At 39.5% G+C, this 14128-nt stretch overlaps 2 protein-coding genes and 1 long non-coding RNA gene across 3 annotated transcripts in view; all 3 read left to right on the plus strand.

The window, feature by feature from the left end:
* LOC107740764 (cell wall protein DAN4-like) overlaps nt 1-3848 on the plus strand; it is a 4950-nt gene extending 1102 nt beyond the window's left edge. The window contains exons 2-4 of the mRNA XM_016553270.1: nt 2287-2337; nt 2396-3567; nt 3696-3848. Coding sequence (XP_016408756.1) covers nt 2287-2337; nt 2396-3567; nt 3696-3848 — 1376 coding nt within the window. The remainder of the gene's footprint in view (nt 1-2286; nt 2338-2395; nt 3568-3695) is intronic.
* A 253-nt stretch (nt 3849-4101) lies between these two features.
* Nucleotides 4102-6967, plus strand: LOC107740754 (uncharacterized). Its single transcript, XR_001640118.1, has 4 exons — nt 4102-4260; nt 5289-5350; nt 6453-6568; nt 6754-6967. It is a non-coding gene; the product is annotated as an uncharacterized LOC107740754 (long non-coding RNA).
* Nucleotides 6968-7025: 58 nt separating this feature from the next.
* The window catches only part of LOC107740765 (mucin-5AC-like), a gene marked incomplete at its 5' end in the record, with an annotated part of 10447 nt that continues 3344 nt past the window's right edge, over nt 7026-14128 (plus strand). Inside the window, 7 exons of the mRNA XM_016553271.1 lie at nt 7026-7248; nt 7288-7691; nt 7984-8048; nt 8528-8709; nt 8821-8933; nt 9021-9085; nt 9177-9355. Of these exons, the coding sequence (XP_016408757.1) occupies nt 7026-7248; nt 7288-7691; nt 7984-8048; nt 8528-8709; nt 8821-8933; nt 9021-9085; nt 9177-9355 (1231 nt within the window). The remainder of the gene's footprint in view (nt 7249-7287; nt 7692-7983; nt 8049-8527; nt 8710-8820; nt 8934-9020; nt 9086-9176; nt 9356-14128) is intronic.

Consider the following 14128-nt stretch of genomic DNA (forward strand, 5'->3'; position numbering starts at 1 on the left):
TCTACACACAGCAATATAAACAAAGGTGCCTGTTCTCTTTCGTTCTTGCTGTTTGATTGGGAAAAGTTTAAAGGGCGTCGAGGGGTCTTATCTTTATGTTATCTGACTAAAAACTAATACTTTGAACTTATATTATTACATTATTTATTTAAAAAACGTAGAGTGCCTTAAAAATAATTATCACAACACTGATAAAACAGGCGTATACTGATTTTCTCATCCTCTGATTTATACTTATCAATCCTGTTTTTATTATCATTATCATTCAAAACATTTATAAATTCAGAACAGGATTAGAATATAATTCTATTTTAAATAAGACAGAAATATTTTTTTCTACAACAACAACAGTAGTGTTTACAACAGCAAAACCACCATACCCTGTAAACTCAATAATAATAATAATAATAGGTCTAATATAATTCCGTTTCTAATTCCAGAGTGATTAAGAGGTGCAAAGAAACATTTCTTTAACTTTTAAACTTGGTCTAAAATGGTCTTAAATGGTCTTTTCTGTTCTGTGTTTCTTTTTCAAAACTGCGTCACAGCATTTTCTGCTTTCAATACAGAAGCATCTGTTTCGATACATGTCTCAGCAAGGAGCACAGCCCTATTAAAAGCTGTGCTCCATGTGCCCCTTTTATACTTTGAGCACCTGCCCCGCCAAAGGTCTCTGCACGGCCCTGGTTCTGTGTCTAAATAAACGTAATTCTTGTCAAGAAAAAAAGAGACAGAAGCAGCAGTTGTGAGTGGGGTGGCCCACACTAGCTCCTCCCCACATTAATTGCGTTAAATATTGTTCATGCATTAAACTGAAAAAATTAATCACATGAGTTAACGCATTCATTTTGACAGCACTACGTTTTAAATAAATTAATTCTTGATGAGCATAAGAAACAATAAAAAACTTATAAAAAAATCGTACTGATCTTAAACTTTTGAACGGTAGTGTAATTCTTCCCTTGTGTTATGTTATTCATCATAACTACTTTCATCTTCATTAATGTGGACTGTGCAAAAATGACAAATCGTCTTTCATGCACAGGGAAAAAAAAACTTTTATGAAAATAAGTCATCTGGAAAGAGGGTATTATATTAGTTTTTTTTCTCACTTCACTGACATGCCAAAACTGATGCCATTGCTTACATATTTGCTGATGTTATGTATTATATGTTTATAGGTGGTGTATTTGACAGCTACCAAGATGAGTAGAAAAACACTGATAATTGCAGTGTTAAGTTTAGGTCTGTAAATTACTTAACATACAAATTCTTTATTTCTCTTATTACTTATTTACATGTGAAAATTGCTCTAAAATTGCTCTGTACTTTGTTTTTTTAACAACAGTGTTTTGTAGCGCATCAGCTGATTCAGCAAACTCACCTACAACTGCAACAACTGAATCTATGACTGTTATATCATACTCAGCTGCACAAACGACACAATTCTGCTTACAACTGACACAACAGCACATAGAATACTGCTCAACAACAACTGAAACTCTGTTTACAACCACTGCCAAACCGACACAAACACCTGAATCAACAAACTCACCTATAACTGCAACAACTGAATCTACGACTGTTAGAGTAAACACACCTACAACTACATCTCAGCTTACAACTACAGCCCCTCCTACAGAAACAACAACACAACTTACATCTACGGCTGAACCAACAACCACGACTGTTTTAACATCTATAGCAGAACCAACAACCACAACTGTTTTAACATCTATAGCAGAACCAACAACCACAACTGTTTTAACATCTATAGCAGAACCAACAACCACAACTGTTTTAACATCTATAGCAGAACCAACAACCACAACTGTTTTAACATCTATAGCAGAACCAACAACCACAACTGTTTTAACATCTATAGCAGAACCAACAACCACAACTGTTTTAACATCTATAGCAGAACCAACAACCACAACTGTTTTAACATCTATAGCAGAACCAACAACCACAACTGTTTTAACATCTATAGCAGAACCAACAACCACAACTGTTTTAACATCTATAGCAGAACCAACAACCACAACTGTTTTAACATCTATAGCAGAACCAACAACCACAACTGTTTTAACATCTATAGCAGAACCAACAACCACAACTGTTTTAACATCTATAGCAGAACCAACAACCACAACTGTTTTAACATCTATAGCAGAACCAACAACCACAACTGTTTTAACATCTATAGCAGAACCAACAACCACAACTGTTTTAACATCTACAACAGAACAATCAACTACATCTGAACAAAGCACAACAACACAGACAGCAACAACATCCCTACCTACAACAAGTGCAGCTCAATCTACAACCCTGGTTACAACAAACTCACCTACAATTACATCTCAGCTTACAACTACAGCCCCTCCTACAGAAGTTACAACAAACTCACCTACAACTGCAACTCAGCTTACAACTACAACACCTCCTACAGAAACAACAACACAATTTACATCTACGGCAGAACCAAAAACCACAACTGTTTTAACATCTAAAACAGAACAATCAACTACATCTGAACAAAGCACAACAACACAGACAGCAACAACATCCCTACCTACAACAAGTGCAGCTCAATCTACAACCCTGGTTACAACAAACTCACCTACAACTACATCTCAGCTTACAACTACAGCCCTTCCTACAGAAACAACAACACAACTTACATATACAGCTGAACCAACAACCACAACTGTTTTAACATCTACGGCAGAACCAACAACCACAACTATTTTAACATCTACAACAGACCAATCAACTACATCTGAACAAAGCACCACAACACAGACAGCAACAACATCCCTACCTACAACAAGTACAGCTCAGTCTACAACCCTGGTTACAACAAACTCTCCTACAACTACATCTAAGTTTACAACTACAGCCCCTCCTACAGAAACAACAACACAATTTACATCTATAGCTGAACCAACAACCACAACTGTTTTAACATCTACAACTGAACCAACAACCACAACTGCTTCAAAATCTACAACAGAACAATCAACCACATCTGAACAAAGCACCACAACACAGACAGCAACAACATCCCTACCTACAACAAATACAGCTCAATCTACAACTGTGGTTACAACAAACATTGTTACATCAAGTCCAATTACACAAACGACACAATTCTGCACAAAAGTGACACAACAGCTGATACAATACTGCTCAGCAACAACTGAAACTCTGCTTACAACCACTGCCAAACCGACACAAACACCTGAATCAACAAACTCACCTACAACTGCAACAACTGAATCTACGACTGTTAGAGTAAACACAGCTACAACTACATCTCAGCTTACAACTACAGCCCCTCCTACAGAAACAACAACACAACTTACATCTACAGCTGAACCAACAACCACAACTCTTTTAACATCTACAGATGAACCAACAACTACAACTCTTTTAACATCTACAACAGAACAATCAACTACATCTGAACAAAGCACCACAACACAGACAGCAACAACATCCCTACCTACAACAAGTACAGCTCAGTCTACAACCCTGGTTACAACAAACTCACCTACAACTGCAACTCTGATTTCAACTACAGCCCCTCCTACAGAAACAACAACAACACAACTTACATCTTCGGCTGAACCAACAACCACAGCTGCTTCAACATCTACAACAGAACAATCAACTACATCTGAACAAAGCACAACAACACAGACAGCAACAACATCCCTACCTACAACAAGTACAGTTCAATCTACAACCCTGGTTTCAACAAACTCACCTACAACTACATCTCAGCTTACAACTACAGCCCCTCCTACAGAAACAACAACACAATTTACATCTACGGCTGAACCAACAACCACAACTGTTTTAACATCTACAACTGAACCAACAACCACAACTGTTTTAACATCTACAACAGAACAATCAACTACATCTGAACAAAGCACAACAACACAGACAGCAACAACATCCCTACCTACAACAAGTACAGCTCAATCTACAACCCTGGTTTCAACAAACTCTCCTACAACTACATCTAAGCTTACAACTACAGCCCCTCCTACAGAAACAACAACAACAACAACACAACTTACGTCTACAGCTGAACCAACAACCACAACCAAAGCTCAATCAACAACAACCTCAGACACAACCCAGACAGTTTTTGTTAGTTTTTCCAGCAGTGAAAATTTTGTCTCTGATCTGTCAAATCCAGCTTCAGAAGCATATAAAAACAGAGAAAAGAAAGTCAAAGATACGGTACGTTGCATGGCAAATATTTAAGGCATGCAGTTTGCACCGCAAGTTAAATAGTAACAAACTCTTTGCATTTGAATGTATTCACTATTTCATTTTGCACCCTAATGTAGATATTAGTGCAAACCAGTTTTCGGCTTGTTACTCAAAAAATTTAATATATTACTCATTACTTCAGTAGTTACTCCTTTCAAAAGTAATATTATGACTTCACCTATTACTCTCGGCTAGAAGTAATTAGTTACACTACTAGTGACATTACTTTTTCATTACATCCCCCAAAAATGTGTGATATTTTGCAGCCTGTGAATACATGAAAGTTACAGATATAAGTCTATTCTTAGTACCACTTCACAATTTACATGTGACTGATATTTTATCTCAAAAAATTAAAATAATGGCTGTATTTCCAGCCACTGTATGATGTGGGCTTCTCAATCTTCAGACTAAGCTAGCTTGCTGCATTGGTGACGTCATGAAACAATTATGAAAATTGAATGAATTTTTTAATTTCAAATCATTGGCAATTGTGACAAAAAAGTAACTAGCCATTTTTTTTTTTGGATGGTAACTGTAATATTTTTACTTACATTTTATCAGTAATTAGTTACACTACTAGTTACCAGGGAAAGAAATACTATAACAGTAATGCGTTACTAGTAACTAGTTACTGCCCAACACTGGTGCAAACTAACTGCACCCCACATCGGCAGTTGAACTGCCGATGCACTTTGCTTTTGGTAGTCATTTCTCAAGAGCAGCTCTGAATTAAAAAAATAAATAAAATAAATAAAAAGATATATCAATAACATCTGTGCAGCTTGCTCGGCCAATCATGTGAGCATAATTGGGTGAAGACAGGAAAAGACCTGTAGAAGTAACAAAAAAAAAAAATGCAGACAGTCAATATGGTGGATCAATGTGATAATAAAAGCATTAGTGTTGTAGTTTTTAAATTTATTTTAGTCTGTGGTTAATTCATAATCGATAACTAAATATTGAACCTGACACTGTCATCCTGTTTTCCACAGTTGACACCACTCTTTACAAAAGCATTGCCCTCCTTCAAAGGACTGGCAGTTATTCGGTTCCGGTGAGCATTTCTTCCCTTTAAATATGAATACATTTCATTTTCATTTTCGGAAAACAAAAGTCTTAGGTTTACAGAAAAATCTAGACAGCTATTTAAACATTTTTCTGCTTATTTGTACATGTAAGAAATACCAATTTTTGATGTCCAAACATTCCTTTGGGGTCACATGAAGTGACAGAGGCAACAAAATTTGCAAAAAGAATGTTTGTAAATCTAAAATTTTTATTTTTCTACTGGTTTGCCAAGGCAAAATATATAAATAATCATCTTAAAACAAATGTTTTTAATGAAGCATTTAATACACAGCATCTGAAAAGACTTAAAAGGTTAGTTCACCCAAAAATGAAAATTATGTCATTAATTACTCACCCTTGTTCCAAACCCGTAAGACCTTCGTTCATCTTTGGAACACAAATGAAGATATTTTTGATGAAATCTGAGAGCTCTGGCCCTCCGTAGACAGCAATGCAACGGCAATGTTCCCAGGTCCAGAAACGTAGCAAGGACATCTGTAAAATAATCCATGTGACATCAGGGGTTCAACCGCAATTTTACGAAGCTACGAGAATACTTTTTGTGCGCAAAGAATACAATAATGACATAATTTATTCAACAATTCTTCTCCCCGAGTTACCATCTTCCGCCATTTTGGAGATTACTCCAGAACGTAATCAACGTAAACAATGCTGATTACGTTGATTACGTTCTGGGGTAATCTCCAAAATCTAATATCGGAACCACTGATGTCACATGGATTATTTTACAGATGTCCTTGCTACGTTTCTGGACCTGGGAACATTGCAGTTGCATTGCTGTCAACGTAGGGTCAGAGAGCTCTCAGATTTAATAAAAAATATCTTAATTTGTGCTCTGAAGATGAACGAAGGTCTTACGGGTTTGGAATGACATGAGGGTGAGTAATTAATGACAGAATTTTCATTTTGGGGTGAACTATCCCTTCAATGCCACAAAAAATTACAGCAAACCAAAAATAGCTGCATAAACACTTCTTCCAAACGTGCTATAGCCTAAGTGGTTTCAGTATTAAGCCTTGCATTTAAAAAAAATGACAATGATTCTCTCTTCTCTTTCTCTTCTGTAGTCCGGGGTCAATCATCACTGATATGAATGTGACATTTGGAACCTTACCCAGTGATGCGGGGATCGAAAACACTATTATGGAAGCTAACGCCACTCTCAATATCACCAGTGTAACACGTAAGTCAAACAAAGAACCTCATCAGTATGTCATTCAAAAGAATTTACAGTGTTTTCTGTGTTAGTCTGTGTTGTTATTTAACTAAAACTGTTGCACTGCTTTTTTTTTATCTTGCTGGAGTTATTTTTCTCAACTTTTATTTTTATTTTTCATATTCTACAATACAACCAAACACACACAACAGTAAGGAAGCCCTTCACCACAACTACCAAAGCCACTACAACCAGTTCCACTACAACTACAACTACAACCACACCTACAACAACAGCAGCAGCAACAACAACAACCACAACATCTACAGCCAATCCTAAAACAACAGCATCAACAGCAACCACAACATCTACAGCCAATCCTAATACAACAGCAGCAAAAACAGCAACCACAACATCTACAGCCAAGCCTAAAACAACAGCAGCAAAAACAGCAACCACAAAATCTCTAACCAATCCTAATACAACAGCAGCAAAAACAGCAACCACAACATCTACAGCCAATCCTAATACAACAGCAGCAAAAACAGCAACCACAACATCTACAGCCAATCCTAATACAACAGCAGCAAAAACAGCAACCACAACATCTACAGCCAATCCTAATACAACAGCAGCAAAAACAGCAACCACAACATCTACAGCCAATCCTAAAACAACAGCAGCAAAAACAACAACAACAACCACAACATCTACAGCCAATCCTAATACAACAACAGCATCAACAGCAACCACAACATCTACAGCCAATCCTAAATCAACAGCAGCAAAAACAGCAACCACAACATCTACAGCCAATCCTAAAACAACAGCAGCAAAAACAACAACAACAGCCACAACATCTACAGCCAATCCTAATACAACAACAGCATCAACAGCAACCACAACATCTACAGCCAATCCTAAATCAACAGCAGCAAAAACAGCAACCACAACATCTACAGCCAATCCTAAAACAACAGCAGCAAAAACAACAACAACAGCAACAGCAACCACAACCACAACAAAAGCACCAGCACGTCCTCAGCCAACTGTTGAGATACAGATTGTCATTATAGTGGTGTTTGTTCCAGCACTGTCAAACCCTCAAACTCCAGAATTTAAAAGCCTTGCCACAAAAGTAGAGACTATGGTATGTGGCAGAACAATACAGTGATTTACAGAAGCAAAAGCATTTGCAAAGATACACATAATTATTATTATTTTTTTTTAATAATAGTAAAATTCTAAAGCAAAACTCTGAATTCAGTTTTGTACTTGCCTGAAAGGTTTGGGAAGGAAAAAAATAAACTTTTTTTTTTTTTTTAGCACTTTTTCAATTGTATAGTACTCTTAAAAAAACAGCATGATCTACTTCTATAAAAATGGAATTGTTTCATATAATATTAGGAAACATTCCTAAACCTGACTTACTGTTTTCACAGTTTGATGAAGTCTATAAGAAAAAGTTTGGGCCTCGTTTCATCAGGACCATCGTGATTGCTTTCATGTAAGTTAAAAGTTTGATTCATTACTTTAAATGATTACTTTGCTCATTTACACTCATGTTTTCAATGTTAATTTACACATCATGCCTTCAATGTCAGACAGTTTGTGTAATTTTTCATGTCGTAAAACTTAAATGTATGCATTTGACACACTTTTATCCAATGCAATTTACAGTGGATTCAATATAATATGTTTGATCAGTTTACACACTCCCTGGGCTAAAAGGGCTAAATACTCTTTTTATATATTGTCATATATTTATATAACTACACTCACTACTGTCAACAGCACAAAATCTGGCAAGATTTTCTCTCCTTTATAAAAGTTTATGTCTATTTAGCTTTCCTAACCGTTTACGTTATATTTTAAGTTGCACATTAAAAAAAAAACTGCTTTCTTCCATCTCTGCATCACAAACCAACACTCAGATCATATGCATGGATGTAAATATAAACTGTAAAACGTATCTTTTCTTTCCAGAGCTTTTTTCAGGACCCGGGAAGAATCAAACGTACAGGCAGAGGTTAAGTTAGTGTTTAGCGAAGAGTCCACTGAACCGATCCCCAGCAACACCGACATTGTGGAGACTCTAAAAGAAGCAGCGGCTAATTCAACTGCGGGCTTCAACCTTACCCTTGATGCCACCTCTATTACTGTCATTAGTAAGTTGATTTAGATCTGCCAGATTTCTAAGATTTTACAATGTTAACTTACCTAGAAAAGTTCTGTGCAACTACTTTTTCTTTAATTATCAATTACTTTTTTTTTTGTAGAATCAGTGCAGATAATTCCGCTGACAATCCTCACCAACGGAAACTTTGTGGCTGCTCTTTCAAATAAAAGTTCTACTGAATTTCAGAACAGGGCTTTGTTGATAAAAACAGGGGTGAGTGTGACGCGTCTACTTATGAATTATGGGAAACATGCTTTTACAAAAGAAAGCCAATTTTGACAAACAACTCTTGTTTTGCAGCTTGAACCTTTTTTCCTGGCTGATTACCCTACATCATTCAGCACCATATCCGTAACAAACTTCAGGTATGAATATGCTGGTGCTTTCTTGAATATAGCTACTGACTCAACATAACACAGTTTTCATTAATGAATCTTGATTCCAAACTCTCTCCAGTGATGCTGGTGTAAAATTAAGGAGTGTGCCCAAGATCCAAAACAGCATGGATGTTGTATTCGGAGCGGACGCCGTTCTACCCAATAGCACCCAGATAGTGAACACTGTAGTTCGAGCAGCCAGAAACAACACGCTACCCTTCCAGATCTTCACTTCTTCAATTATAATAAATGGAACAGGTGAGTGATTCACTTCAATCTTGCACTGCAGTGAAATATTTTGCATTCAGATGAGTAATATTTTTACTTAGGGGAACCGTCAGGGCCCTCTAGGCCCTCAGAGAGGGCTTAAACTATTGTAAAAACAATATTTACAATTTTTAAATAAATCCTTTAAAACGATAAACTTTTAAATATTATTTTAATAAAAAGTAATAATTTCAAACTTTATTTAATCAATTTATAATTTAACAATCATCATCTAAATAAAATAAATACAATTTCTGTGGAAATAAACTCTTCAAATCTGCATATTCAGTGAACGTGTTAAATGAACGACGCTCATTTTCTCCATATTTGAATGCTTCCTCCTAGCGTTTATGGCTCTGTGATTAGTGTTCCAGCTATGAAATTACAGCGGGCCAAGCAATAGTCAATCAGTCGGAGCGAAATTTCAAGTGACAGAAAAACTGACCAATCATATCTTTTCTCTAAATGGGCGGGCCTTGTTATCACTAACTTTATGACAAGTTCCGCCCGCTATTAAATATTATTTTAATAAAAAGTCATAATTTCAAACTTTATTTAATCAATTTATAATTTAACAATCATCATCTAAATAAAATAAATAAAATTTCTGTGGAAATAAACTCTTCAAATCTGCATATTCAGTGAATGTGTTAAATGAACGACGCTCAGTTTCTCCATATTTGAATGCTTCCTCCTAGCGTTTATGGCTCTGTGATTAGTGTTCCAGCTATGAAATTACAGCGGGCCAAGCAATAGTCAATCAGTCGGAGCGAAATTTCAAGTGACAGAAAAACTGACCAATCATATCTTTTCTCTAAATGGGCGGGCCTTGTTATCACTAACTTTATGACAAGTTCCGCCCGCTATTGGATCTGTATTGGAAAAAAATAATATATTGACCTAAGTAGCTATCATTCACGTCACGATGTAAGCTGCAAATTACATAAGTGAGGACATTTACTGGGCCGCTGTGCCAGTAATAATATTATTTATTATAAACACTGCTTGTTTGTCATGAAGTGTCTGTCCTTAATTTGTTTTGCTGTGAGCGCTGTCATGATGTGCTGTCTTACATTAAACATTACATTTGTTGGTTTTGTGCACAGACCGATTGTGTGATGATGCATTTGTAATGAGGATTTTCATTTGACTTAAATTTAGCTATGTTTTATTAAGGTGATATCAGTCTTTTTTCAGATCACTCAGTTTTCTTGTTGCATTTCTGAAAGGCAGTCGCACACCTTTAAACTTTTAATCTATTTTCCAAACAGTCAAAAGTTCACTTAAAGAATGAGCAAATGGTGTCAATAAGTTTGAAGTTCAGTGATTGAAATAACAGCAAACGGAATGAATAAATACAATTTCTGTGGAAATAAACTCTTCAAATCTGCATATTCAGTGAACGTGTTAAATGAACGACGCTCATTTTCTCCATATTTGAATGCTTCCTCCTAGCGTTTATGGCTCTGTGATTAGTGTTCCAGCTATGAAATTACAGCGGGCCAAGCAATAGTCAATCAGTCGGAGCGAAATTTCAAGTGACAGAAAAACTGACCAATCATATCTTTTCTCTAAATGGGCGGGCCTTGTTATCACTAACTTTATGACAAGTTCCGCCCGCTATTGGATCTGTATTGGAAAAAAATAATATATTGACCTAAGTAGCTATCATTCACGTCACGATGTAAGCTGCAAATTACATAAGTGAGGACATTTACTGGGCCGCTGTGCCAGTAATAATATTATTTATTATAAACACTGCTTGTTTGTCATGAAGTGTCTGTCCTTAATTTGTTTTGCTGTGAGCGCTGTCATGATGTGCTGTCTTACATTAAACATTACATTTGTTGGTTTTGTGCACAGACCGATTGTGTGATGATGCATTTGTAATGAGGATTTTCATTTGACTTAAATTTAGCTATGTTTTATTAAGGTGATATCAGTCTTTTTTCAGATCACTCAGTTTTCTTGTTGCATTTCTGAAAGGCAGTCGCACACCTTTAAACTTTTAATCTATTTTCCAAACAGTCAAAAGTTCACTTAAAGAATGAGCAAATGGTGTCAATAAGTTTGAAGTTCAGTGATTGAAATAACAGCAAACGGAATGACAAAGTGTGATCTATTGCAGTCTATAGTCTAGGAGGCCCTCCTGCTTACATGAAGCACAGCCTTTATTAGTGCCACAGAAAGACAAACGTTTCACTGAAAAATGCACAAGACACAATCTTCCAGCCTAGGATGAAGTCGTTATATACATTAACAATAATTTAGAACAAATATGATGTACTTTAATGGAAAACTATATGAGTAGTGCTCTGTGGCGCGGCAGGATTTTGAACAGTGCCCAGAGTCAAAGCTGATATCCGTGGACAGTCGCCGGTGTCCGTACGCTCATAGAAAACGTCTCCAGGTTACGCATGTAACCCTAGTTCCCAGAGGGAACGAGACGCTGCGTCGAAACGCTATGGGAACGCACCTTCAGCGTGACCACGCTCTGAATCACGTGAGTAATCAGTCCAATGGATGGGCGAGACGTTACGGGCGGGGTGACCAGGACGCTTAAAAGCACGTGCGGTGGAACCGGCTTCGAGGAATGAAGCAAGCGCTCGCAGGGATGTATGGTATGGCACTCAAGTATGGCACTGAGATGCAGCGTCTCGTTCCCTCTGGGAACTAGGGTTACATGCGTAACCTGAAGACATTTTCTTTCAGGAACTCGAGCTGCTTCAAAACGCTATGGGAACGAGAATGCCCACGCCGTCAGACTTACAAATCCCTGCCTAGTGTGGAAGAGCACAGCTAAAGCGAGAGAAAGGAGGCAGGAGTGGCGCAGAATGCAGGTAGGCACATGACAAAGTAGGCGGGGACATCCTGCCCAAAGGCCAACTTCAGAAGGAGTGAGCCTTGACCCCCAAAGGAGAGGGGAGATCAGAGGACTCGAGGCTATGAAATAGTATCCTGATCCATCGCTTAGCATAAGCTTCTCTGGCCGGAGGCCTCAGTCTCAGCGCACCGCGGAGGAAACGTTTAACCAGGGGGTGTCTGCCCACTGACTGGCCACCGAGAGGGGTGTGGTAGGCAGCAATGGCCGCCACGTAGACCTTAAAGGTGGAGTGGGTCAACCCTGCAGAGAATCAGGCCTGCAGGAACTCCAGCACTGAACCAACTGGGCAGTTAACTGGGTCGAGCTGGTGGTCTCCGCACCAAGAAGTGGAGAGCTTCCACTTCAAGGCGTACAGTTTCCTCGTAGAGGGAGCTCTAGATTGGAGGATGGTCTAAACAACCTCAGTTGACAGACCGGAAGCTACGAGTTGTGCCCCCTCAGAGGCCACACCCACAGCTTCCACAGCTCCGGCCAGGGGTGAAAGATCGTACCACCGCCTGTGAGAGGAGATCCCTCCTGATGGAAATCTCCCATGGAGAGCCGTCGAGAATGCAGATCTACCTGGTGGTTGATATAAGAGACCACCGCTGTGTTGTTGGTGCGCACCAACAGATGGCGATCTCTTAGGTCTGGGAGAAAGTGTTTCAATGCTAGAAACACGGCCAGCATCTCCAGGCAGTTGATGTGCCACGTGAGATGGCGACCGGTCCACAGACCGCGGGCTGAGCGGCCACTCATGACCGCTCCCCAACCGGTGAGGGAAGCGTCCGTCGCTAGCATTACGCGGCGACAAGGAGCTCGTAGCACTGGCCCCTGAGACAAGAACCAAGGTTTCCTCCACATGTCTAAGGCACGTAGGCAGCGCTGCGTGACTTTGAGCATACAGAGCGGGTTTCCCCTTGGGGAGAACCCCTTGGTCTTGAGCTACCACTTTAGGGGTCTCATGTACAGCAGGCCAAAAGGTATCACGTTGGACGCAGCTGCCATCAAACCCAGCAGTTTCTGGAACTGCTTGACAGTGAGTGACCGGACTTCTCTCACTCTCATGACTGCAGTGAGGATCGACTCGATCCGAGCAGGAGACAGACATGCCTGCATCATGGTCGAATCCCACACCACGCCCAGATAAGTGGTCCTCTGTAATGGAGAATGCACACTTTTCTTGGCGTTAAGTCTTAACCCCAGCTCTTTCATGTGAGCTAGAACGACATCTCGATGCCGAACCGTCATCAAATTGAGCTAATATCAACCAATCGTCGATGTGGTTGAGTATGCGGATGCCCCGGAGACACAGAGGAGCCAGAGCAGCATCCACACACTTCATGAAAGTGTGGGGTGAGAGTGCAAGGCCGAAGGGAAGAACCCGATATTGGTAGGATTTTTGCCCCCGAAAGCCAACCTCAGGAACCTCCTGTGATGGGGAAGGATGGAGATAGGCCGAGCTCTAGGAGTGGAGGCCTCAGCATAACGACTCTCTAAAGCGAGAGGAGGCCTCTACACCCCACTCTAGCCTGCCTAGTGGAGCTCTGGCGAGCAGAGGCCTCAGAAACTCTCTGTAGCGAGAGGAGGCCTGACGACACTCGCAGAAAAATGGCCGCTCTTGGAGCGGAGGCCTCAGCATGACAACTCTCTAAATTCTCTCGCAACCCTCCATCCATAGAGACCTCCGAAGAGGTAGCGAGCCTCTTAGTACCGCTACGTTTCCGGGCGGTGACTGAGAGAAGCGCTCACCGGAGACCGCTGCGCCCTGAAGCACCATAGGTGGCAGGGTTGGCAGAACGATCTCCTGAGGCCACTGAGGAGAGATGGGCACCGTATAATGAGGTGTACACCGCTCTTCCCCAGAGGGGGTCGGCCCTCAGAAGTCCTGGGCCTTAGGC

The sequence above is a fragment of the Sinocyclocheilus rhinocerous genome, unplaced genomic scaffold (assembly GCF_001515625.1).
Source record: "Sinocyclocheilus rhinocerous isolate Xijiao unplaced genomic scaffold, SAMN03320098_v1.1 scaffold1456, whole genome shotgun sequence".
NCBI classification, from domain to species: Eukaryota; Metazoa; Chordata; class Actinopteri; order Cypriniformes; family Cyprinidae; genus Sinocyclocheilus; species Sinocyclocheilus rhinocerous.